General features: G+C 50.9%; 1 protein-coding gene across 1 annotated transcript in view; it reads left to right on the top strand.

The window, feature by feature from the left end:
* LOC135553279 (potassium voltage-gated channel subfamily H member 8-like) overlaps positions 1-15,748 on the top strand; it is a 107,342-nt gene extending 91,594 nt beyond the window's left edge. Inside the window, exons 12-16 of the mRNA XM_064985449.1 lie at positions 262-300; positions 4,713-5,014; positions 5,237-5,346; positions 6,876-6,955; positions 15,152-15,748. Of these exons, the coding sequence (XP_064841521.1) occupies positions 262-300; positions 4,713-5,014; positions 5,237-5,346; positions 6,876-6,955; positions 15,152-15,748 (1,128 nt within the window). The remainder of the gene's footprint in view (positions 1-261; positions 301-4,712; positions 5,015-5,236; positions 5,347-6,875; positions 6,956-15,151) is intronic.
* Positions 15,749-27,494: the final 11,746 nt, after the last annotated feature.

The raw sequence follows: 27,494 nt of genomic DNA, 5'->3' as shown, positions 1-27,494 counted from the left end.
AAATGAGGAATGCTGCTGTAATTACAGTCAGGTGTGTCTGGTCCTGCTGCCCAAATAACACTGGCCCAATTTACACACACGCACGCACGCACGCACACACACTGCCACAGCACAAAGTGTAAAACTATGCTATTGAGAGGGGCAGCTCATGAGAGATTTCCTGTAACAACATTATGTCATGAAGAGTTTCTGAGAGGGAGGATAACATCTGGGTTGGGCAAATATAGACATGTTAAATTCACTGACTTTTCTTTCTGACAGGTTATGTCCAGATTGTCCACCAAACCTTTGGACACACAGGTACGGTTAAAAAGACACTAACGAAGATATCTGATAACAGTTCTATCAATGTTGGCTATTTTCTATGCAAAACAAAGCCAAGGGGTTTGTACTGAGAATGTATAGTCAACATATCTCCTTTAAGGGCTTTTGGATGTTTTAATAATGGTGCAGAGCCCCTTCAGAAAGTGACCCACAAATAACCATGAATAAACTTCTTCCAAAATCATTTAATGTTTCTTATGACACAGTAGTAAAAACTCTTCCAGTCTCCATCTCTTGTAATTGACCCAAATCGCTCTTTGGCATAATGATTTTTATTAATGGTAGAGGGGGTTCAGAGGGAGGAGGAGAAGGAGGGAATGATGGAGAGGGTGGGGTGGGGGGGCATATTCATTGGTGAGAGAAGTTTGAGTTTTTATGGTGATGGAGGGGGTTGGGGATATGGGGATGGAGGGATGAGAGGTTGGGGATGAGGGGGTGGGAGTTGGGGGTGGGGATGGAAGGATGATGGCATGGGGGTTGGGTGTGGAGGGGGGTTTGGGGATGGAGGGATGAGGGGATGGAGGGATGAGGGGATGGGGGTTGGGGATGGGGAGGGATATTCAGTTTGAGTGGAAGTTTGAGTGGAAGAGCTGATTTGATTGACAGACTGCTGGGGGAAACTTTGGCGACTAAATTACAGAGCAGAGTGGGGCGTCATTTAATATTTACAAGAGGAAGTAAGGGAATTTTAGGTAGAAATCTGAGAACAGTATTAGACCAGGTGATTAATCAGAGAAGGATAGGGGGTGTGTGTGTATGGTGTGTATGGTGTCTGTGTGTGCGTGCGTGCATGGAGCCATGAACATTCAGTGGATGGTTTCAGAAACCACAAGGCAGATTTTTACTAAATAAGAACGAGAACATTGGTCACCTATCAATAGACATATCATGTTATTTTCTGCTTCTAAAATTCAGCATTTTACTCACAGCATCTCATATCGCAGGTAATAAGCAATCTAAATAGTAATTTAGCAGAGGCTCCTATCCAGAGCGATTTATTAGTGCATTAATCTTAAAATAGTTAGGTGAGACAACAATCGTATCGTGCACATTTTCCCTCAACAAAGTATTTATCAGAAAGGTCAGTGCTTTCTTATTGTTTTGGGGAGTGAGGGCCGTCGGGGATCCGTCGGGGGCCCTGTTGGGGGCGCCTTGAGAGTTATTTAAGATACTCTTCAAAGAGGGTTTCAGACTTTTTCAAAAGATCTGGCTCATTAGGGGTTGAAAGGTCATCAAAATCATTGAGGTCAGGAGTCACGCTGTTCATTACATCCAAGGTCAAAGTGCGACATGTACCTGTGCTGCCTTCATTATTCCCCAGGTCATAGTTAACTAATGTGCTTCACTGGGCTCTTGCTTCCACCTTGTTACACACAAAGGCTTAGTGTGCCAGGTGCTCCCAGAGCCTACAAGCCAATACTGGATTTTAACACTGAATAGAGATCTCTTTCTCTTTCTCCATCTCACCCTCCCCCTCACTCTCTCTCAATTCAGTTTCAATTTAAGGGGCTTTATTGGCATGGGAAACATGTTTATATTGCCAAAGCAAGTGAAATATGAACAGCACTACATTCACAAAAGTTCCAGAGGATTACAGACATTTCAAATGTCATATTATGTCTATATACAGTGTTGTAATGATGTGCAAATAGTTAAAGTACAAAAGAGAAATGGTGTTTATTCTTCACTGATTGCCCTTTTCTTGTGGCATCAGGCCACAAAACTTGCTGCTGTGGTGGCATACTGTGGTATTTCACCCAATAGATATGTGAGTTTATCAAAATTGGATTTGTTTTTCGAATTCTTTGTGGATCTGTGTAATCTGAGGGAAATATGTCTCTCTAATATGGTCATACATTTGGCAGGAGGTTAGGAAGTGCAGCTCAGTTTCCACCTCATTTTGGAGGGCAGTGTGCACATAGCCGGTCTTCTCAATAGCAAGGCTATGCTCACTGAGTCTGTACATAGTCAAAGATTTCCTTAATTTTGGGTCAGTCACAGTGGTCAGGTATTCTGCCACTGTGTACTCTCTGTTTAGAGCCAAATAGAATTCTCGTTTGCTCAGTTTTTTTGTTAATTCTTTCCAATGTGTCAAGTAATTATATTTTTATTTTCTCATGATTTGGTCCATCTAATTGTGTTGCTGTCCTGGGGGTCTGTGGGATCTGTTTGTGTTTGTGAACAGAGCCCCAGAAGCAGCTTGCTTGGGGGAATCTCCTCCAGGTTCACCTCTCTGTAGGTGATGGCTTTGTTATGGAAGGTTTGGGAATCGCTTCCTTTTAGGTGGTTGTAATTTAATGTCTCTTTTCTGGATTTTGATAATTAGCCGGTATCTGCCTACTAATTCTGCTCTGCATGCATTATTTCGTGTTTTACATTGTTTTACATTGTACACAGAGGATATTTTTGCAGACAACAGTCTCAATTTGATGTTTGTCCCATTTTGTGAATTCTTGGTTGGTGAGCGGACCCCAGACTTCACAACCATAAAGGGCAATGGGTTCTCTAACTGATTCAAGTATTTTTAGCCAGATCCTAATTGGTATGTCAAATGTTATGTTCCTTTTGATGGCATAGAAGGCCCTTCTTGCCTTGTCTCTCAGATCATTCACAGCTTTGTGGAAGTTACCTGTGGCGCTGATGTTTAGGCTGAGATATGTGTAGTTTTTTGTGTGCTCTAGGGCAACGGTGTCTAGATGTATTTTTACAAATTTGTGGTCCTGATCTCTCTTTCTCTCTCCGAGTGTCTGTGTATAAAAAGGTTGTGGAACCTTATTCAATTATATCTAAATATATAGTGCTCAGAATTTTTCCCAGAGTATGTAACATTAAGTACAGGCTTGAGTTCTGTCAGCCGTGGCAGCACAGAACCCTGAGAGAACCTTGAGTTCTGTCAACCGTGGCAGCACAGAACCCTGAGAGAACCTTGAGTTCTGTCAACCGTGGCAGCACAGAACCCTGAGAGAACCTAGAGTTCTGTCAGCCGTGGCAGCACAGAACACTGAGAAAACCTTGAGTTCTGTCAGCCGTGGCAGCACAGAACACTGAGAGAACCTAGAGTTCTGTCAGCCGTGGCAGCACAGAACACTGAGAGAACCTAGAGTTCTGTCAGCCGTGGCAGCACAGAACACTGAGAGAACCTTGAGTTCTGTCAGCCGTGGCAGCACAGAACACTGAGAGAACCTTGTGTTCTGTCAGCCGTGGCAGCACAGAACCCTGAGAGAACCTTGAGTTCTGTCAACTGTGGCAGCACAGAACCCTGAGAGAACCTAGAGTTCTGTCAGCCGTGGCAGCACAGAACCCTGAGAGAACCTTGAGTTCTGTCAACCGTGGCAGCACAGAACCCTGAGAGAACCTAGAGTTCTGTCAGCCGTGGCAGCACAGAACACTGAGAGAACCTAGAGTTCTGTCAGCCGTGGCAGCACAGAACACTGAGAGAACCTTGAGTTCTGTCAGCCGTGGCAGCACAGAACACTGAGAGAACCTTGTGTTCTGTCAGCCGTGGCAGCACAGAACCCTGAGAGAACCTTGAGTTCTGTCAACTGTGGCAGCACAGAACCCTGAGAGAACCTAGAGTTCTGTCAGCCGTGGCAGCACAGAACCCTGAGAGAACCTAGAGTTCTGTCAACCGTGGCAGCACAGAACCCTGAGAGAACCTAGAGTTCTGTCAGCCGTGGCAGCACAGAACACTGAGAGAACCTAGAGTTCTGTCAGCCGTGGCAGCACAGAACACTGAGAGAACCTTGAGTTCTGTCAACTGTGGCAGCACAGAACCCTGAGAGAACCTAGAGTTCTGTCAGCCGTGGCAGCACAGAACCCTGAGAGAACCTTGAGTTCTGTCAACCGTGGCAGCACAGAACCCTGAGAGAACCTAGAGTTCTGTCAGCCGTGGCAGCACAGAACACTGAGAGAACCTTGAGTTCTGTCAGCCGTGGCAGCACAGAACACTGAGAGAACTTTAGCTATTGTAAAAATAGAACCTTCTTCACTGAGGTGGCTGTTTGGCTAACACACATTACAATGGAATCCTGCCCAAATGGCACCCTATTCCCTATGGGCCCTGGTAAAAAGTAATGAACTATGTAGGGAAAAGGGTGCAATTTGGGATGAAGCTCTGGTCTCATTGGTGCTGTCTGTTCCAGACAGTCCTTTAGTTACAGCAATACTCTGTTCTCTCAATTCCATAGCATCCAGATTCATCAGTAGAACAAGGTGTCCCCAAAATGTATTTGATTGTGTGACTCCAAGCACAAGTGATGTTGCTTGTCCGTCTGTAAAATAACATGAATGCACAGTGAATGTTGTTTGAATCTCCAATGAGTGTTCTCTGTCTTATATGCTCTTTCTTTATCCTCTCTCTCTTTCGCTCTCTCTCTCTCTCTCTCTAGTCAGAGGGGAGAGGCAACGGACGAGTGATCCAGTGCTATCCATCCATCATCGAGAACCAGGTGCAGAAGGAAGAGGATGAGGAAGATGAGCTGGTGTCTGTGTCTCCGGAATCGGAGCGGAACATCGTTCTGTACCCCAGAGTGGTGTCATCTGGGAAGTCTCCACTAGGTAGAGCCGGGATGGAGAGAGAGTTGCACAGCGGCAGAGAAGTAACACACCAGAACACTAGGAAACTGAGGAAGAAGATCCAGATCCACCAGACAACTCTCACCACGCTAGACCCCTCCAACCTCAGCCCTAGGTAACAGCTAATACTCTCCTGCATTTTATTGACTCATCTATCACTTTTTGACATCAGTTGATCTGTCTATCAGTCCGCCTGTCTAATGTGTCCCTTTCCTCCCCCTCTCTTGCTCTCCCTCCCTCCCTCCCTCCCTCTCTCTCTGTCCCTCACTCCCTTCTTCCCTCTGGCACTTACTCCCTCTGCTTCTCTCTCTCTCGCTCTCTCTGCCTCTCTTTCCAGGGTTGTGGACGGTACAGAAGACAGTGAAGGTACAGAGACGTCTCCACTGTTCTCCTTCTCTCGAGCCTGTCCAGTCAGCGGTTCAGCGAGCGCACCAGCCACATCTACAGGTCTCCACAACCATAACCACAACCACAATCACATCTACAGGTCTCCACAACCATAACCACAATCACATCTACAGGTCTCCACAACCATAACCACAACCACAATCACATCTACAGGTCTCCACAACCATAACCACAATCACATCTACAGGTCTCCACAACCATAACCTCAACCACAATCACATCTACAGGTCTCCACAACCATAACCACAACCACAATCACATCTACAGGTCTCCACAACCATAACCTCAACCACAATCACATCTACAGGTCTCCACAACCATAACCTCAACCACAATCACATCTACAGGTCTCCACAACCATAACCACAACCACAATCACATCTACAGGTCTCCACAACCATAACCACAACCACAATCACATCTACAGGTCTCCACAACCTTAACCACAATCACATCTACAGGTCTCCACAACCATAACCACAATCACATCTACAGGTCTCCACAACCTTAACCACAATCACATCTACAGGTCTCCACAACCACAACCACAATCACATCTACAGGTCTCCACAACCATAACCACAATCACATCTACAGGTCTCCACAACCATAACCACAACCACAATCACATCTACAGGTCTCCACAACCATAACCACAATCACATCTACAGGTATCCACAACCATAACCACAATCACATCTACAGGTCTCCACAACCACAACCACAATCACATCTACAGGTCTCCACAACCACAACCACAATCACATCTACAGGTCTCCATAACCATAACCACAATCACATCTACAGGTCTCCATAACCATAACCACAATCACATCTACAGGTCTCCATAACCATAACCACAACCACATCTACAGGTCTCCACAACCATAACCACAACCACAATCACATCTACAGGTCTCCACAACCTTAACCACAATCACATCTACAGGTCTCCATAGCCACAACCACATCTACAGGTCTCCATAGCCACAACCACAATCACATCTACAGGTCTCCACAACCATAACCACAACCACAATCACATCTACAGGTCTCCACAACCACAACCACAATCACATCTACAGGTCTCCATAACCACAACCACATCTACAGGTCTCCACAACCATAACCACAACCACAATCACATCTACAGGTCTCCACAACCATAACCTCAACCACAATCACATCTACAGGTCTCCACAACCACAATCACATCTACAGGTCTCCATAACCATAACCACAACCACATCTACAGGTCTCCACAACCATAAACACAACCACATCTACAGGTCTCCACAACCATAACCACAACCACAATCACATCTACAGGTCTCCACAACCTTAACCACAATCACATCTACAGGTCTCCATAGCCACAACCACATCTACAGGTCTCCATAGCCACAACCACATCTACAGGTCTCCATAGCCACAACCACAATCACATCTACAGGTCTCCACAACCACAGCTCCAATCACAATCACGAGTTGTAATTAACAGTAACAGCTTGACCAATTCACTGTTTGTTTGTGTCAATATTTATGACTCTTTCTAAACGGTGTTGCAGATATTCTCCAGATCAGCACAGCAGAGTCAGCAGCTAAAGCTGAGGAGACCTGGGGACAACTACGACACCTAGACCAGGAGGTACAGTACGCTGTGTGTGTGTGTGTGTGTGTGTGTGTGTGTGTGTGTGTGTGTGTGTGTGTGTGTGTGTGTGTGTGTGTGTGTGTGTGTGTGTGTGTGTGTGTGTGTGTGTGTGTGTGTGTGTGTGTGTGTGTGTGTGTGTGTGTGTGTGTGTGTGCGCGCAGGTGCTTGCGTCTATGTGTGTGTGTGAGGTTTTTGGCTAAAAGCAGCAGCATTAGTCAGGTGAGCTTCTGGCACTCAGGCACACATCAGCCATATGGCCTTCTCAGGTGGTAGATGGATGGAGGGAGAGAACGAGGGAAGGAGAAAACGAAGGAGGTTGAGAGGTAGAACCGGAGGACAGGAAGAGAGTGCTCTTCAAACTCTTCTAGAGGACACAGATTGGAGCGGAACTGGGATTCGCCAAATGGTATCAAGGCGAACGTGTTGAACCTTTAGTGGAATCAGGAACCAACATGTTATGGTTCCCCTCTATGGAGGACCGCTTACATTGTAACACTTGAGAAAGGACTGAACTGAAGTCAGCTAACCAGGAACAGGTGCTATTCCACAGGCTGTAGAATTAGCAGGCTCTAGCAACACTAAATAGAATGAGCTTTAGAGGGTTTCATAATTGTGTAATGTTCCATAATAGAACAAAATGTACACAGAGTCTCTGTGGTAGCTTATCCCATGGTTTTGATTGGCAGGTGGCTAAATTGGCATGAGATTTCTGGCAGGTGAAGCGGAGTGTGGGTCTCGCCCAGTGGTACATCGCTCCATCACCCTGGCCTGTGCTGATAGGGAGAGGAGAGGAGGGAGGGTGAGAGGCGGAGAGACCCGCCACCCTCCCATCTCTCTGTCTTGCTCTCTCTCCCCTTCCTTCCCCTCTCTCTCTCTCTTTCTCTCTCTCTCTCTCTCTCTCCCTCTCTCTCTCTCTCTCTCTCTCTCTCTCTCTCTCTGTCTCTCTCTGGGAGGACAGTGTTTGACAGGTTGTCTCTCAGTGTGGTTCCCGGTGGTAACTGTAATCCTTACCTGAGCCAGTCCACGATGTTCGCCACGGGATTAACCCATAACCCTCGTCTCACATTAAAATAACGCATGTTGATCCAAACATGTTTCATCACTTAGAGCCCAACACTGAAGATGACTTGTAGAAGGAGCCAACGGTGATATCACCAGATATTACCTTATTCCTTGTTTAGTTTATGCTTTTTTTCATCCAGTTCCTGTGCCATGTTTGAACAAATGTAAATGTTATTTTTTCTTGTTGTCAATTTTCAGGAAGTGAAATGGAAATTGTCAGTTGGTACTGTACTCTGGCTTACATGGTAAAATCTGACTGATAAAACATTCAGCGTTTAAACAATGATACAAAATTATACCATTTTAAATACAACTATGGCCCGTCACAACACCAGATAACCCTTACTGAGAATAGAGATGCGGAGTGAAAGGGTACATTGATTCATCAACCTGATGAACGTTGAATGATGAACTCATATTCAAACCCAATATTGTATATCATGTTGATCTCTATCTCAACCCTTACAAGCTCCTTATTGAATCTGCTGTGTTACAACTGCCCTCAATTATCTCCAAATACAACGGTGGTAATATTAGCTACAGTACCTGCCCTTTGACCTGTGAAAATTCACCTCTGACTTTCAAACGACCCTTAAGACTTGAGCTCCAGAGGGATGTGGATGACGCATTAGTTTTGATGAACGAGGCCAAAATGTGTCCCCTGGTTCCTTAGACAATAATCAACACCTACCCAGGAGATCTGGAACAATGACAGTTCCCGGAAACGTCCAAACACCCCGCAATGAAAGGCAGAACTATAGGAACAATGACTGAAAATCACTGACATACAGCACATAGACCTGAATGTACAGGCACACCACACACACCACACACACCACACACACCAAACACACCAAACACACCACACACACACCACACACACCAAGCACACCACACACACACCACACACACCAAGCACACACCACACACACCACGCACACCACACACACCAAGCACACACCACACACACCACACACACACCACACACACCAAGCACACACCACACACACCACACACACCACACACACCACACACACCACACACACCACACACACCACGCACACACCACACACACCACACACACACCACGCACACCACGCACACACCAAGCACACCACACACACCACACACACCACGCACACCAAGCACACCACGCACACCAAGCACACCACACACACCACGCACACCACACACACCACTCACACCACACACACCACGCACACCAAGCACACCACACACACCACACACACCAAGCACACCACACACACCACGCACACCACACACACCACACACACCACACACACCACACACACCACACACACCACGCACACTGTTTGACTCGTCCCTCCAGCAATGTAAAATGAAACAGAAATATCCTGGCAGCAGAAGTGGACTCCTGAGGATTTCTTTGTGTTGTTCTAATGGGAACCTACCTACGGCAGCTGTTAACTCATATTAGTAGCCTTTTGAGTGTTGATTGTAACCCACTGAGAGTTGTGGTGATGTTAGTAGTACTGACAATAAAGACAGAGAACTTACTAAATTTACCATGGCACATTGCAGAGTCTGAGTATCTAACACAAGGTCAGATGTTCTATCAGCCCCATTATGGTTAAGGTACTGTAAGGTTTGAAGGTAAGGTTGTCTGACCCCAGATTTGTGTTTAAAGATCTCTCTCTCTCTCTCTCTCTCTCTCTCTCTGAGGTGACAGGGCTGAAATTGTGTTGACAATGTAGCGGATTGGACTGTCTTGCTTCACTCAGCCCTTTAAAAAAAAATTGTTTCCACAGAAAACTTATATCACAGAGAGAGGGAGATGGCTCGAGAAAGACGGTGAGAGAGGGAGAGAGAGAGACGGGAGAGAGAGAGAGAGAGAGAAAGAGAGACAGAGGGGGGAAAGAGACAGACAGAGAGAGGGGCGAGATAGAGAAAGAGTGAGAGAGGGGGAGAGAGAGAGAGAGAGAGGGCGAGAAAGAGAGAGAGGGAGAGAGAAAGGAGTGGGTGATTAGATTAGGTAACTGGTGATGTACAAGAGTTGACATGACTATATGGCTAAGTGTTGACATGACCTTATGGCTAAGTGTTGACATGACTATATGGCTAAGTGTTGACATGACTATATGGCTAAGAGTTGACATGACCCTATGGCTAAGAGTTGACATGACCCTATGGCTAAGAGTTGACATGACCTTATGGCTAAGTGTTGACATGACCCTATGGCTAAGAGTTGACATGACCTTATGGCTAAGTGTTGAGATGACCTTATGGTTAAGAGTTGACATGACTATATGGCTAAGTGTTGACATGACCTTATGGCTAAGTGTTGACATGACCCTATGGCTAAGTGTTGACATGACCTTATGGCTAAGTGTTGACATGACCTTATGGCTAAGAGTTGACATGACTATATGGCTAAGTGTTGACATGACCTTATGGCCAAGAGTTGGCATGACTATATGGCTAAGTGTTGACATGACCCTATGGCTAAGTGTTGACATAACCTTATGGCTAAGAGTTGACATGACTATATGGCTAAGTGTTGACATGACCCTGTGGCTAAGTGTTGGCATGACTATATGGCTAAGTGTTGACATGACCTTATGGCTAAGAGTTGACATGACCCTATGGCTAAGTGTTGACATGACTATATGGCTAAGTTTTGACATGACCTTATGGCTAAGTGTTGACATGACTATATGGCTAAGTGTTGACTTGACTATATGGCTAAGAGTTGACATGACCCTATGGCTAAGAGTTGACATGACTATATGGCTAAGAGTTGACGTGACTATATGGCTAAGAGTTGACATGACTATATGGCTAAGAGTTGACATGACCTTATTGCTAAGTGTTGACGTGACTATATGCTAAGTGTCGACATGACTATATGGCTAAGTGTTGACATGACCTTATGGCTAAGAATTGACATGACCCTATGGCTAAGTGTTGACATGACCCTATGGCTAAGTGTTGACATGACTATATGGCTAAGTGTTGACATGACCTTATGGCTAAGTGTTGACTTGACTATATGGCTAAGAAGTTGACATGACCCTATGGCTAAGTGTTGATATGACTATATGGCTAAGGGTTGACACGACTATATGGCTAAGTGTTGACATGACTATATGGCTAAGTGTTGACATGACTATATGGCTAAGTGTTGACATGACCTTATGGCTAAGAGTTGACATTTATATGGCTAAGAGTTGACATGACTATATGGCTAAGAGTTGACATGACTATATGGCTAAGAGTTGACATGACCTTATTGCTAAGTGTTGACGTGACTATATGCTAAGAGTCGACATGACTATATGGCTAAGTGTTGACATGACCTTATGGCTAAGAGTTGACATGACTATATGGCTAAGAGTTGACATGACTATATGGCTAAGTGTTGACATGACCTTATGGCTAAGAGTTGACATGACTATATGGCTAAGTGTTGACATGACTATATGGCTAAGTGTTGACTTGACTATATGGCTAAGAGTTGACATGACCCTATGGCTAAGTGTTGACATGACTATATGGCTAAGTGTTGACTTGACTATATGGCTAAGAGTTGACATGACCCTATGGCTAAGAGTTGACATGACTATATGGCTAAGAGTTGACATGACTATATGGCTAAGTGTTGACATGACTATATGGCTAAGAGTTGACATGACTATATGGCTAAGAGTTGACATGACTATACGGCTAAGAATTGACATGACCTTATGGCTAAGTGTTGACATGACCTTATGGCTAAGAGTTGACATGACTATATGGCTAAGTGTTGACATGACTATATGGCTAAGTGTTGACATGACTATATGGCTAAGTGTTGACTTGACTATATGGCTAAGTGTTGACATGACCCTATGGCTAAGAGTTGACATGACCTTATGGCTAAGTGTTGAGATGACCTTATGGTTAAGAGTTGACATGACTATATGGCTAAGTGTTGACATGACCTTATGGCTAAGTGTTGACATGACCCTATGGCTAAGTGTTGACATGACCTTATGGCTAAGTGTTGACATGACCTTATGGCTAAGAGTTGACATGACTATATGGCTAAGTGTTGACATGACCTTATGGCCAAGAGTTGTCATGACTATATGGCTAAGTGTTGACATGACCTTATGGCTAAGTGTTGACATGACCCTATGGCTAAGTGTTGACATGACCTTATGGCTAAGTGTTGACATAACCTTATGGCTAAGAGTTGACATGACTATATGGCTAAGTGTTGACATGACCCTATGGCTAAGTGTTGGCATGACTATATGGCTAAGTGTTGACATGACCTTATGGCTAAGAGTTGACATGACCCTATGGCTAAGTGTTGACATGACTATATGGCTAAGTTTTGACATGACCTTATGGCTAAGTGTTGACATGACTATATGGCTAAGTGTTGACTTGACTATATGGCTAAGAGTTGACATGACCCTATGGCTAAGAGTTGACATGACTATATGGCTAAGAGTTGACGTGACTATATGGCTAAGAGTTGACATGACCTTATTGCTAAGTGTTGACGTGACTATATGCTAAGTGTCGACATGACTATATGGCTAAGTGTTGACATGACCTTATGGCTAAGAATTGACATGACCCTATGGCTAAGTGTTGACATGACCCTATGGCTAAGTGTTGACATGACTATATGGCTAAGTGTTGACATGACCTTATGGCTAAGTGTTGACATGACTATATGGCTAAGTGTTGACTTGACTATATGGCTAAGTGTTGACATGACCTTATGGCTAAGTGTTGACTTGACTATATGGCTAAGAAGTTGACATGACCCTATGGCTAAGTGTTGATATGACTATATGGCTAAGTGTTGACTTGACTTTGGCTAAGAGTTGACATGACCCTATGGCTAAGTGTTGACTTGACTATATGGCTAAGAGTTGACATGACCCTATGGCTAAGAGTTGACATGACTATATGGCTAAGGGTTGACACGACTATATGGCTAAGTGTTGACATGACTATATGGCTAAGTGTTGACATGACTATATGGCTAAGTGTTGACATGACCTTATGGCTAAGAGTTGACATGACTATATGGCTAAGAGTTGACATGACTATATGGCTAAGTGTTGACATGACCTTATTGCTAAGTGTTGACGTGACTATATGCTAAGAGTCGACATGACTATATGGCTAAGTGTTGACATGACCTTATGGCTAAGAGTTGACATGACTATATGGCTAAGTGTTGACATGACTATATGGCTAAGAGTTGACATGACCCTATGGCTAAGTGTTGACATGACTATATGGCTAAGTGTTGACTTGACTATATGGCTAAGAGTTGACATGACTATATGGCTAAGTGTTGACATGACTATATGGCTAAGAGTTGACATGACTATATGGCTAAGAGTTGGCATGACTATATGGCTAAGTGTTGGCATGACTATATGGCTAAGTGTTGACATGACTATATGGCTAAGTGTTGACTTGACCATATGGCTAAGAGTTGACATGACTATATGGCTAAGAGTTGACATGACCCTATGGCTAAGAGTTGACATGACTATATGGCTAAGTTTTGACATGACCTTATGGCTAAGTGTTGACATGACCTTATGGCTAAGTGTTGACATGACCTTATGGCTAAGAGTTGACATGACTATACGGCTAAGAATTGACATGACCTTATGGCTAAGTGTTGACATGACCTTATGGCTAAGAGTTGACATGACTATATGGCTAAGTGTTGACATGACTATATGGCTAAGTGTTGACATGACTATATGGCTAAGTGTTGACATGACTATATGGCTAAGTGTTGACTTGACTATATGGCTAAGAGTTGACATGACCCTATGGCTAAGTGTTGACATGACTATATGGCTAAGTGTTGACATGACCTTATGGCTAAGAGTTGACATGACTATATGGCTAAGAGTTGACATGACTATATGGCTAAGTGTTGACATGACTATATGGCTAAGAGTTGACATGACTATATGGCTAAGAGTTGGCATGACTATATGGCTAAGTGTTGGCATGACTATATGGCTAAGTGTTGGCATGACTATATGGCTAAGTGTTGACATGACTATATGGCTAAGTGTTGACTTGACCATATGGCTAAGAGTTGACATGACTATATGGCTAAGAGTTGACATGACTATATGGCTAAGTGTTGACATGACTATATGGCTAAGAGTTGGCATGACTATATGGCTAAGTGTTGGCATGACTATATGGCTAAGTGTTGGCATGACTATATGGCTAAGCGTTGGCATGACTATATGGCTAAGAGTTGGCATGACTATATGGCTAAGTGTTGGCATGACTATATGGCTAAGTGTTGACATGACTATATGGCTAAGTGTTGACTTGACCATATGGCTAAGTTAGTTTGTGTCGTCTAGTGTCAGTACGTCACGGTCATCAGTCAGTTCTCGATGTTTGCATTGGCTTAGCCTGTGTAGATGTATTTACATTCAGTATCTGGTCCTGATGGGTCAAGTTTCATATGGGCAAAGTTCCAACGCTTGTCTCTTATTTTATCTGTGCGTAGCATATCTGTGCGTAGCATATCTGTGCGTAGCATGATCCCCTGTTGAACATGTGGTGACTGCATGCGTGTTGATCTGTGTCTGGTTTTGTTAGTGGGGTGTCTAGCAGGATGAATACCTATGTATGCTTTGAGTGACAGAGCCAGCTGGCCTGCTGGCATGGTGCCCTTGCTGTGCCCTCTCTCTATAGGACCACTACTGGCTGGATAGGACTAATCACCTCCAAGCCATCATTTTAATGACCAATTAGACCAGCATCATCATGCTAGGCCAGAATAGCATCCCAAAATTGCTGGCTGGAAATGACCAAATTAATATTGATGACCCGGAATGGTTGAATGGCAGTTTCACTGAGGGTGGCAGATTAAGGCTACATGCAGATTTTCCACCCTTCTCCCAAAGTGTGCACTTTAACACTCCCTGTCATGGTTTAAGCATTGGCTGGAAGGAGTTTCCACCCTTGTTAAATCCATTAGAAGGAATGTGCTCAGTGGTAGAGTTAAATGTCTGACCCAAAATGCATCATTTGATTTTACTGAGCCCAAATGAATATGGATGACTGAGAGATGTACTGTATGCTCTTGTTTGTTCCCAGGTGAGTTCTCTGGGGAAGGAGGTGACAGAGCTGGGCCGAGTAATGAGGAGTATGGCTCAACTGATGGAGTCCTTCTTCTCCGGACCCCAACCCCTCTATCCTGCACACTGCGTACCTGGACACCATGCATACCTGTCCCGCACTGCGCCCCCACCCCACACCACCCCCCCACAGTCCTACCCCTCTCAGACTGAACCTCTCTGGGCAGACACCCCCCTCAAGACCCTCTCTTCCTGCATCTCTCCGTCCTTTGGCCTGGCCCAGCGGCATCCTGGGATGTTCCATGTGGATCCCGCCCTCACCGCCATTCCACACAGTCCCCAAGATCTCCACCCGGCCCCCTCACGCCTCTCGCCTCCCTACCCCTCCTCCTTCTCTCTCACGGACACCTCCACAGAGCCCCTGTTGCCCTCTTCTCCTGGGACACCCCACTGTGAACGGGGAGGGGGCGCTGCGTCCTCCAGGTCACGGGCACACAGTTTGGAGACCCCACAGCCACCGTGTGACAGGAGAGGAGGAGGGGTCGTTGCAGTCACCCCTCAGAGCTCCAGAAGCCTGCCCCGCCCTGGAGGGAGCTACCAGCACATGGATTTATAGCAGACTGAACTGGACTAAAGAGATACTGTATTGTCTAAAGAGATACTGGACTAAAGAGATACTGGACTAAAGATATACTGGACTAAAGAGATACTGTATTGACTAAAAAGATACTAGACTAAAGATATACTGTATTGACTAAAGATATACTGTATTGACTAAAAAGATACTAGACTAAAGAGATACTGTATTGACTAAAGAGATACTGGACTAAAGAGATGCTGAACTGAAGAGATACTGTACTAAAGAGATACTGGACTAAAATAGTGTATGGGACTAACAACCAGGTCCCTATATCAGGGGAGTATACACTCTTACAGGGGACACAATCAGATCTCTGATGATAATGATAACCTTTCATTTTCTATCTCTGTTTCCAAGGCACGTTTTCTTTTCAAATAGCATGACAAAAGCAGAGGGGCAGTAGGTAGCTTATAGGTAACTTTACCTTGTATAAACATTAGCAGATGTTCCAGTAGTGTTCAAGAGGGGTATAGAATCTTGAAGGTCACTGTGACTTTGTGTGTTATCCTCCGGAGAAGGCTCTGGGGTCTGGAGGAGTGGAGAGGAGGAACAGCAGGACTGCACAATGACAGAGGACGAGGAGGAAGAGACTGGGTCGCATCAGCAATGGAGGGAATAGTGGAGATGCCTGGGTGGATAGGGAGGAAGGGAGGGGGGAGAGGGAGAGAGGGAGGTAGAGAGAAGAGGAGTTGGATGGGGGTTCTTGCTTGCTCTGTCACTCCTTGCTGGTGGGGTTTCAGGTTGGTTGGATTGGAGGAGAGATGAGAGAGTGGTGGAGGTGGGGGATGAGGAAGAGAGAGTGGTGGAGGTGGGGGATGAGGAAGAGAGAGTGGTGGAGGTGGGGGATGAGGAAGAGAGAGTGGTGGAGGTGTGGGATGAGAAAGAGAGAGTGGTGGAGGTGGGGGGATGAGGAAGAGAGAGTGGTGGAGGTGGGGGATGAGGAAGAGAGAGTGGTGGAGGTGGGGGATGAGGAAGAGAGAGTGGTGGAGGTGTGGGATGAGAAAGAGAGAGTGGTGGAGGTGGGGGGATGAGGAAGAGAGAGTGGTGGAGGTGGAGGGATAAGGAAGAGAGTGGTGGAGGTGGGGGGATGAGGAAGAGAGAGTGGTGGAGGTGGGGGGATGAGGAAGACAGAGTGGTGGAGGTGGGGGATGAGGAAGAGGGAGTGGTGGAGGTGGGGAATGAGGAAGAGAGTGTGGTGGAGGGATGAGGAAGAGAGAGAGGTGGAGGTGGGGGGATGAGGAAGACAGAGTGGTGGAGGTGGGGGATGAGGAAGAGAGAGTGGTGGAGGTGGGGGGATGAGGAAGAGAGAGTGGTGGAGGTGGGGGGATGAGGAAGAGGGAGTGGTGGAGGTGGGGGATGAGGAAGAGAGAGTGGTGGAGGTGGGGGGATGAGGAAGACAGAGTGGTGGAGGTGGGGATGAGGAAGAGAGAGTGGTGGAGGTGGGGGATGAGGAAGAGGGAGTGGTGGAGGTGGGGGATGAGGAAGAGAGAGTGGGGGAGGTGGGGGATGAGGAAGAGAGAGTGGTGGAGGTGGGGGGATGAGGAAGAGAGAGTGGTGGAGGTGGGGGGATGAGGAAGAGGGAGTGGTGGAGGTGGGGGATGAGGAAGAGAGAGTGGTGGAGGTGGGGGGATGAGGAAGAGAGAGTGGTGGAGGTGGGGGATGAGGAAGAGGGAGTGGTGGAGGTGGGGAATGAGGAAGAGAGTGGGGAGGGATGAGGAAGAGAGAGAGGTGGAGGTGGGGGGATGAGGAAGAGAGAGTGGTGGAGGTGGGGGATGAGGAAGAGGGAGTGGTGGAGGTGGGGGGATGAGGAAGAGGACGAGGGAGTGGTGGAGGTGGGGGATGAGGAAGAGAGAGTGGTGGAGGTGGGGGGATGAGGAAGACAGAGTGGTGGAGGTGGGGATGAGGAAGAGAGAGTGGTGGAGGTGGGGGATGAGGAAGAGGGAGTGGTGGAGGTGGGGGATGAGGAAGAGAGTGTGGTGGAGGTGGGGGATGAGGAAGAGAGAGTGGTGGAGGTGGGGGGATGAGGAAGAGAGAGTGGTGGAGGTGGGGGGATGAGGAAGAGGGAGTGGTGGAGGTGGGGGATGAGGAAGAGAGAGTGGTGGAGGTGGGGGGATGAGGAAGACAGAGTGGTGGAGGTGGGGGATGAGGAAGAGGGAGTGGTGGAGGTGGGGGGATGAGGAAGAGAGAGTGGTGGAGGTGGGGGGATGAGGAAGAGACAGTGGTGGAGGAAGGGGAATAAGGAAGAGAGAGTGGAGGAGGTGGGGGATGAGGAAGAGAGAGTGGTGGAGGTGGGGGGATGAGGAAGAGAGAGTGGTGGAGGTGGGGGGATGAGGAAGAGGGAGTGGTGGAGGTGGGGGGATGAGGAAGAGGGAGTGGTGGAGGTGGGGGATGAGGAAGAGAGAGTAGTGGAGGTGGGGGATGAGGAAGAGAGAGTGTTGGAGGTGGGGGATGAGGAAGAGAGTGTGGTGGAGGAGGGGGATGAGGAAGAGAGAATGGTGGAGGTGGGGGGATGAGGAAGAGAGAGTGGTGAAGGTGGGGGGATGAGGAAGACAGAGTGGTGGAGGTGGGGGATGAGGAAGAGAGAGTGGTGGAGGTGGGGGATGAGGAAGAGAGAGTGGTGGAGGTGGGGGATGAGGAATAGAGAGAGGTGGGGGGATAAGGAAGAGAGAGTGGTGGAGGTGGGGGGATAAGGAAGAGAGAGTGGTGGAGGTGGGGGATGAGGAAGAAAGAGTGGTGGAGGTGGGGGATGAGGAAGAGAGAGTGGTGGAGGTGGGGATGAGCAAAACAGAGTGGTGGAGGTGGGGGATGAGGAAGAGAGAGTGGTGGAGGTGGGGGGATGAGGAAGACAGAGTGGTGGAGGTGGGGGATGAGGAAGAGGGAGTGGTGGAGGTGGGGAATGAGGAAGAGAGTGTGGTGGAGGGATGAGGAAGAGAGAGGTGGAGGTGGGGGGATGAGGAAGACAGAGTGGTGGAGGTGGGGGATGAGGAAGAGAGAGTGGTGGAGGTGGGGGATGAGGAAGAGAGAGTGGTGGAGGTGGGGGGATGAGGAAGAGAGAGAGGTGGGGGATGAGGAAGAGGGAGTGGTGGAGGTGGGGGATGAGGAAGAGGGAGTGGTGGAGGTGGGGGATGAGGAAGAGAGAGTGGTGGAGGTGGGGGGACGAGGAAGACAGAGTGGTGGAGGTGGGGATGAGGAAGAGAGAGTGGTGGAGGTGGGGGATGAGGAAGAGGGAGTGGTGGAGGTGGGGGATGAGGAAGAGAGAGTGGGGGAGGTGGGGGATGAGGAAGAGAGAGTGGTGGAGGTGGGGGGATGAGGAAGAGAGAGTGGTGGAGGTGGGGGGATGAGGAAGAGGGAGTGGTGGAGGTGGGGGATGAGGAAGAGAGAGTGGTGGAGGTGGGGGGATGAGGAAGACAGAGTGGTGGAGGTGGGGGATGAGGAAGAGGGAGTGGTGGAGGTGGGGGATGAGGAAGAGAGAGTGGTGGAGGTGGGGGATGAGGAAGAGACAGTGGTGGAGGAAGGGGAATAAGGAAGAGAGAGTGGAGGAGGTGGGGGATGAGGAAGAGGGAGTGGTGGAGGTGGGGGATGAGGAAGAGAGAGTGGTGGAGGTGGGGGGATGAGGAAGAGGGAGTGGTGGAGGTGGGGGGATGAGGAAGAGGGAGTGGTGGAGGTGGGGGGGATGAGGAAGACAGAGTAGTGGAGGTGGGGGATGAGGAAGAGAGAGTGGTGGAGGTGGGGGATGAGGAAGAGAGTGTGGTGGAGGTGGGGGGATGAGGAAGAGAGAATGGTGGAGGTGGGGGGATGAGGAAGAGAGAGTGGTGAAGGTGGGGGGATGAGGAAGACAGAGTGGTGGAGGTGGGGGATGAGGAAGAGAGAGTGGTGGAGGTGGGGGATGAGGAAGAGAGAGTGGTGGAGGTGGGGGATGAGGAATAGAGAGTGGTGGAGGTGGGGGGATAAGGAAGAGAGAGTGGTGGAGGTGGGGGGATAAGGAAGAGAGAGTGGTGGAGGTGGGGGATGAGGAAGAAAGAGTGGTGGAGGTGGGGGATGAGGAAGAGAGAGTGGTGGAGGTGGGGATGAGCAAAACAGAGTGGTGGAGGTGGGGGATGAGGAAGAGAGAGTGGTGGAGGTGGGGGATGAGGAAGACAGAGTGGTGGAGGTGGGGGATGAGGAAGAGGGAGTGGTGGAGGTGGGGAATGAGGAAGAGAGTGTGGTGGAGGGATGAGGAAGAGAGAGAGGTGGAGGTGGGGGGATGAGGAAGACAGAGTGGTGGAGGTGGGGGATGAGGAAGAGAGAGTGGTGGAGGTGGGGGGATGAGGAAGAGAGAGTGGTGGAGGTGGGGGGATGAGGAAGAGAGTGTGGTGGAGGGATGAGGAAGAGAGAGAGGTGGAGGTGGGGGGGATGAGGAAGACAGAGTGGTGGAGGTGGGGGATGAGGAAGAGAGTGGTGGAGGTGGGGGATGAGGAAGAGAGAGTGGTGGAGGTGGGGGGATGAGGAAGAGGGAGTGGTGGAGGTGGGGGATGAGGAAGAGAGAGTGGTGGAGGTGGGGGGGGATGAGGAAGAGAGATTGGTGGAGGTGGGGGGATGAGGAAGAGAGAGTGGTGGAGGTGGGGGGATGAGGAAGAGGGAGTGGTGGAGGTGGGGGATGAGGAAGAGAGAGTGGTGGAGGTGGGGGATGAGGAAGACAGAGTGGTGGAGGTGGGGGATGAGGAAGAGGGAGTGGTGGAGGTGGGGGGATGAGGAAGAGAGTGGGGGAGGGATGAGGAAGAGAGAGAGTGGAGGTGGGGGGATGAGGAAGACAGAGTGGTGGAGGTGGGGGATGAGGAAGAGAGAGTGGTGGAGGTGGGGGGATGAGGAAGAGAGAGTGGTGGAGGTGGGGGGATGAGGAAGAGGGAGTGGTGGAGGTGGGGGATGAGGAAGAGAGAGTGGTGGAGGTGGGGGGATGAGGAAGAGAGAGTGGTGGAGGTGGGGGGATGAGGAAGAGAGAGTGGTGGAGGTGGGGGGATGAGGAAGAGGGAGTGGTGGAGGTGGGGGATGAGGAAGAGAGAGTGGTGGAGGTGGGGGGATGAGGAAGACAGAGTGGTGGAGGTGGGGGATGAGGAAGAGAGAGTGGTGGAGGTGGGTGGATGAGGAAGAGGGAGTGGTGGAGGTGGGGGATGAGGAAGAGGGAGTGGTGGAGGTGGGGGATGAGGAAGAGGGAGTGCTGGAGGTGGGGAATGAGGAAGAGAGAGTGGTGGAGGTGGGGGATGAGGAATAGAGAGTGGTGGAGGTGGGGGGATAAGGAAGAGAGAGTGGTGGAGGTGGGGGGATAAGGAAGAGAGAGTGGTGGAGGTGGGGGATAAGGAAGAGAGAGTGGTGGAGGTGGGGGGATAAGGAAGAGAGAGTGGTGGAGGTGGGGGGATGAGGAAGAGAGAGTGGTGGAGGTAGGGGGATAGGGAAGACAGAGTGGTGGAGGTGGGGGATGAGGAAGAGAGAGTGGTGGAGGTGGGGGATGAGGAAGACAGAGTGGTGGAGGTGGGGGATGAGGAAGAGAGAGTGGTGGAGGTGGGGGGATGAGGAAGAGAGAGTGGTGGAGGTGGGGATGAGGAAAACAGAGTGGTGGAGGTGGGGGATGAGGAAGAGAGAGTGGTGGAGGTGGGGGGATGAGGAAGACAGAGCGGTGGAGGTGGGGGATGAGGAAGAGGGAGTGGTGGAGGTGGGGGGATGAGGAAGAGAGAGTGGTGGAGGTGGGGGATGTGGAAGAGAGTGTGGTGGAGGTGGGGGGATGAGGAAGAGAGAATGGTGGAGGTGGGGGGATGAGGAAGAGAGAGTGGTGAAGGTGGGGGGATGAGGAAGACAGAGTGGTGGAGGTGGGGGATGAGGAAGAGAGAGTGGTGGAGGTGGGGGATGAGGAAGAGGGAGTGGTGGAGGTGGGGGATGAGGAAGAGAGAATGGTGGAGGTGGGGGGATGAGGAAGAGAGAGTGGTGAAGGTGGGGGGATGAGGAAGACAGAGCGGTGGAGGTGGGGGATGAGGAAGAGGGAGTGGTGGAGGTGGGTGGATGAGGAAGAGAGAGTGGTGGAGGTGGGGGATGTGGAAGAGAGTGTGGTGGAGGTGGGGGGATGAGGAAGAGAGAATGGTGGAGGTGGGGGGATGAGGAAGAGAGAGTGGTGAAGGTGGGGTGATGAGGAAGAGAGAGTGGTGAAGGTGGGGGGATGAGGAAGACAGAGCGGTGGAGGTGGGGGATGAGGAAGAGGGAGTGGTGGAGGTGGGGGATGAGGAAGAGAGAGTGGTGGAGATGGGGGGGTGAGGAAGACAGAGTGGTGGAGGTGGGGGATGAGGAAGAGAGAGTGGTGGAGGTGGGGGGATGAGGAAGAGACAGTGGTGGAGGTAGGGGAATAAGGAAGAGAGAGTGGAGGAGGTGGGGGATGAGGAAGAGGGAGTGGTGGAGGTGGGGGATGAGGAAGAGAGAGTGGTGGAGGTGGGGGATGTGGAAGAGAGTGTGGTGGAGGTGGGGGGATGAGGAAGAGAGAATGGTGGAGGTGGGGGGATGAGGAAGAGAGAGTGGTGAAGGTGGGGGGATGAGGAAGACAGAGCGGTGGAGGTGGGGGATGAGGAAGAGGGAGTGGTGGAGGTGGGTGGATGAGGAAGAGAGAGTGGTGGAGGTGGGGGATGTGGAAGAGAGTGTGGTGGAGGTGGGGGGATGAGGAAGAGAGAATGGTGGAGGTGGGGGGATGAGGAAGAGAGAGTGGTGGAGGTGGGGGGATGAGGAAGACAGAGCGGTGGAGGTGGGGGATGAGGAAGAGGGAGTGGTGGAGGTAGGGGGATGAGGAAGAGAGAGTGGTGGAGGTGGGGGATGTGGAAGAGAGTGTGGTGGAGGTGGGGGGATGAGGAAGAGAGAATGGTGGAGGTGGGGGGATGAGGAAGAGAGAGTGGTGAAGGTGGGGGGATGAGGAAGAGAGAGTGGTGAAGGTGGGGGGATGAGGAAGACAGAGTGGTGGAGGTGGGGGGATGAGGGAGTGGTGGAGGTGGGGGATGAGGAAGAGAGAGTGGTGGAGGTGGGGGGGATGAGGAAGACAGAGTAGTGGAGGTGGGGGATGAGGAAGAGAGAGTGGTGGAGGTGGGGGGATGAGGAAGAGACAGTGGTGGAGGTAGGGGAATAAGGAAGAGAGAGGGAGGAGGTGGGGGATGAGGAAGAGGGAGTGGTGGAGGTGGGGGATGAGGAAGAGAGAGTGGTGGAGGTGGGGGGATGAGGAAGACAGAGTGGTGGAGGTGGGGGATGAGGAAGAGAGAGTGGTGGAGGTGGGGGGATGAGGAAGAGACAGGAGGTGGGGGGTGAGGAAGACAGAGTGGTGGAGGTGGGGGATGAGGAAGAGAGAGTGGTGGAGGTGGGGGGATGAGGAAGAGACAGTGGTGGAGGTAGGGGAATAAGGAAGACAGAGTGGTGGAGGTGGGGGATGAGGAAGAGAGAGTGGTGGAGGTGGGGGATGAGGAAGAGAGAGTGGTGGAGGTGGGGGATGAGGAAGACAGAGTGGTGGAGGTGGGGGATGAGGAAGAGAGAGTGGTGGAGGTGGGGGATGAGGAAGAGGGAGTGGTGGAGGTGGGGGATGAGGAAGAGGGAGTGCTGGAGGTGGGGAATGAGGAAGAGAGAGTGGTGGAGGTGGGGGATGAGGAATAGAGAGTGGTGGAGGTGGGGGGATAAGGAAGAGAGAGTGGTGGAGGTGGGGGGATAAGGAAGAGAGAGTGGTGGAGGTGGGGGATGAGGAAGAAAGAGTGGTGGAGGTGGGGGGATAAGGAAGAGAGAGTGGTGGAGGTGGGGGGATGAGGAAGACAGAGTGGTGGAGGTGGGGGATGAGGAAGAGGGAGTGGTGGAGGTGGGGGGATGAGGAAGAGAGAGTGGTGGAGGTGGGGGATGAGGAAGAGAGAGTGGTGAAGGTGGGGGGATGAGGAAGAGAGAGTGGTGAAGGTGGGGGGATGAGGAAGACAGAGTGGTGGAGGTGGGGGATGAGGAAGAGAGAGTGGTGGAGGTGGGGGATGAGGAAGAGGGAGTGGTGGAGGTGGGTGATGAGGAAGAGGGAGTGCTGGAGGTGGGGAATGAGGAAGAGAGAGTGGTGGAGGTGGGGGATGAGGAATAGAGAGTGGTGGAGGTGGGGGGATAAGGAAGAGAGAGTGGTGGAGGTGGGGGGATAAGGAAGAGAGAGTGGTGGAGGTGGGGGATGAGGAAGAAAGAGTGGTGGAGGTGGGGGGATAAGGAAGAGAGAGTGGTGGAGGTGGGGGGATGAGGAAGACAGAGTGGTGGAGGTGGGGGATGAGGAAGAGGGAGTGGTGGAGGTGGGGGGATGAGGAAGAGAGAGTGGTGGAGGTAGGGGGATAAGGAAGAGAGATTGGAGGAGGTGGGGGATGAGGAAGAGGGAGTGGTGGAGGTGGGGGATGAGGAAGAGAGAGTGATGGAGGTGGGGGGATGAGGAAGACAGAGTGGTGGAGGTGGGGGATGAGGAAGAGAGAGTGGTGGAGGTGGGGGATGAGGAAGAGGGAGTGGTGGAGATGGGGATGAGGAAGAGGGAGTGCTGGAGGTGGGGAATGAGGAAGAGAGAGTGGTGGAGGTGGGGGATGAGGTATAGAGAGTGGTGGAGGTGGGGGGATAAGGAAGAGAGAGTGGTGGAGGTGGGGGGATAAGGAAGAGAGAGTGGTCGAGGTGGGGGATAAAGAAGAGAGAGTGGTGGAGGTGGGGGATGAGGAAGAGGGAGTGCTGGAGGTGGGGAATGAGGAAGAGAGAGTGGTGGAGGTGGGGGATGAGGAATAGAGAGTGGTGGAGGTGGGGGGATAAAGAAGAGAGAGTGGTGGAGGTGGGGGGATAAGGAAGAGAGAGTGGTGGAGGTGGGGGATGAGGAAGAGGGAGTGGTGGAGGTGGGGGTATGAGGAAGAGAGAGTGGTGGAGGTGGGGGATGAGGAAGAGAGAGTGGTGGAGGTGGGGGGATGAGGAAGAGAGAGTGGTGGAGGTAGGGGGATAAGGAAGACAGAGTGGTGGAGGTGGGGGATGAGGAAGACAGAGTGGTGGAGGTGGGGGATGAGGAAGACAGAGTGGTGGAGGTGGGGGATGAGGAAGAGAGAGTGGTGGAGGTGGGGGGATGAGGAAGAGAGAGTGGTGGAGGTAGGGGGATAAGGAAGAGAGTGTGGTGGAGGTGGGGGATGAGGAAGAGAGAGTGGTGGAGGTGGGGGGATGAGGAAGAGAGAGTGGTGGAGGTGGGGATGAGGAAAACAGAGTGGTGGAGGTGGGGGATGAGGAAGAGAGAGTGGTGGAGGTGGGGGGATGAGGAAGACAGAGCGGTGGAGGTGGGGGATGAGGAAGAGGGAGTGGTGGAGGTGGGGGGATGAGGAAGAGAGAGTGGTGGAGGTGGGGGATGTGGAAGAGAGTGTGGTGGAGGTGGGGGGATGAGGAAGAGAGAATGGTGGAGGTGGGGGGATGAGGAAGAGAGAGTGGTGAAGGTTGGGGGATGAGGAAGACAGAGTGGTGGAGGTGGGGGATGAGGAAGAGAGAGTGGTGGAGGTGGGGGATGAGGAAGAGGGAGTGGTGGAGGTGGGGGATGAGGAAGAGAGAGTGGTGGAGATGGGGGGTGAGGAAGACAGAGTGGTGGAGGTGGGGGATGAGGAAGAGAGTGTGGTGGAGGTGGGGGGATGAGGAAGAGAGAATGGTGGAGGTGGGGGGATGAGGAAGAGGGAGTGGTGAAGGTGGGGGGATGAGGAAGACAGAGCGGTGGAGGTGGGGGATGAGGAAGAGGGAGTGGTGGAGGTGGGTGGATGAGGAAGAGAGAGTGGTGGAGGTGGGGGATGTGGAAGAGAGTGTGGTGGAGGTGGGGGGATGAGGAAGAGAGAATGGTGGAGGTGGGGGGATGAGGAAGAGAGAGTGGTGGAGGTGGGGGGATGAGGAAGACAGAGCGGTGGAGGTGGGGGATGAGGAAGAGGGAGTGGTGGAGGTAGGGGGATGAGGAAGAGAGAGTGGTGGAGGTGGGGGATGTGGAAGAGAGTGTGGTGGAGGTGGGGGGATGAGGAAGAGAGAATGGTGGAGGTGGGGGGATGAGGAAGAGAGAGTGGTGAAGGTGGGGGGATGAGGAAGAGAGAGTGGTGAAGGTGGGGGGATGAGGAAGACAGAGTGGTGGAGGTGGGGGATGAGGAAGAGAGAGTGGTGGAGGTGGGGGATGAGGAAGAGAGAGTGGTGGAGGTGGGGGATGAGGAAGACAGAGTGGTGGAGGTGGGGGATGAGGAAGAGAGAGTGGTGGAGGTGGGGGGATGAGGAAGAGACAGTGGTGGAGGTAGGGGAATAAGGAAGAGAGAGTGGAGGAGGTGGGGGATGAGGAAGAGGGAGTGGTGGAGGTGGGGGATGAGGAAGAGAGAGTGGTGGAGGTGGGGGGATGAGGAAGACAGAGTGGTGGAGGTGGGGGATGAGGAAGAGAGAGTGGTGGAGGTGGGGGGATGAGGAAGAGACAGGAGGTGGGGGGTGAGGAAGACAGAGTGGTGGAGGTGGGGGATGAGGAAGAGAGAGTGGTGGAGGTGGGGGGATGAGGAAGAGACAGTGGTGGAGGTAGGGGAATAAGGAAGAGAGAGTGGAGGAGGTGGGGGATGAGGAAGAGGGAGTGGTGGAGGTGGGGGATGAGGAAGAGAGAGTGGTGGAGGTGGGGGGATGAGGAAGACAGAGTGGTGGAGGTGGGGGATGAGGAAGAGAGAGTGGTGGAGGTGGGGGATGAGGAAGAGGGAGTGGTGGAGGTGGGTGATGAGGAAGAGGGAGTGCTGGAGGTGGGGAATGAGGAAGAGAGAGTGGTGGAGGTGGGGGATGAGGAATAGAGAGTGGTGGAGGTGGGGGGATAAGGAAGAGAGAGTGGTGGAGGTGGGGGGATAAGGGGAAGAGAGAGTGGTGGAGGTGGGGGATGAGGAAGAAAGAGTGGTGGAGGTGGGGGGATAAGGAAGAGAGAGTGGTGGAGGTGGGGGGATGAGGAAGACAGAGTGGTGGAGGTGGGGGATGAGGAAGAGGGAGTGGTGGAGGTGGGGGGATGAGGAAGAGAGAGTGGTGGAGGTGGGGGGATGAGGAAGAGAGAGTGGTGAAGGTGGGGGGATGAGGAAGAGAGAGTGGTGAAGGTGGGGGGATGAGGAAGACAGAGTGGTGGAGGTGGGGGATGAGGAAGAGAGAGTGGTGGAGGTGGGGGATGAGGAAGAGGGAGTGGTGGAGGTGGGTGATGAGGAAGAGGGAGTGCTGGAGGTGGGGAATGAGGAAGAGAGAGTGGTGGAGGTGGGGGATGAGGAATAGAGAGTGGTGGAGGTGGGGGGATAAGGAAGAGAGAGTGGTGGAGGTGGGGGGATAAGGAAGAGAGAGTGGTGGAGGTGGGGGATGAGGAAGAAAGAGTGGTGGAGGTGGGGGGATAAGGAAGAGAGAGTGGTGGAGGTGGGGGGATGAGGAAGACAGAGTGGTGGAGGTGGGGGATGAGGAAGAGGGAGTGGTGGAGGTGGGGGGATGAGGAAGAGAGAGTGGTGGAGGTAGGGGGATAAGGAAGAGAGATTGGAGGAGGTGGGGGATGAGGAAGAGGGAGTGGTGGAGGTGGGGGATGAGGAAGAGAGAGTGATGGAGGTGGGGGGATGAGGAAGACAGAGTGGTGGAGGTGGAGGATGAGGAAGAGAGAGTGGTGGAGGTGGGGGATGAGGAAGAGGGAGTGGTGGAGATGGGGATGAGGAAGAGGGAGTGCTGGAGGTGGGGAATGAGGAAG

Source organism: Oncorhynchus masou, chromosome 13 (genome assembly GCF_036934945.1).
Source record: "Oncorhynchus masou masou isolate Uvic2021 chromosome 13, UVic_Omas_1.1, whole genome shotgun sequence".
Classification (NCBI taxonomy): domain Eukaryota; kingdom Metazoa; phylum Chordata; class Actinopteri; order Salmoniformes; family Salmonidae; genus Oncorhynchus; species Oncorhynchus masou.
The sequence above is the reverse complement of the archived record's forward strand: the minus strand, read 5'-3'. Positions and strand labels throughout refer to the sequence as shown.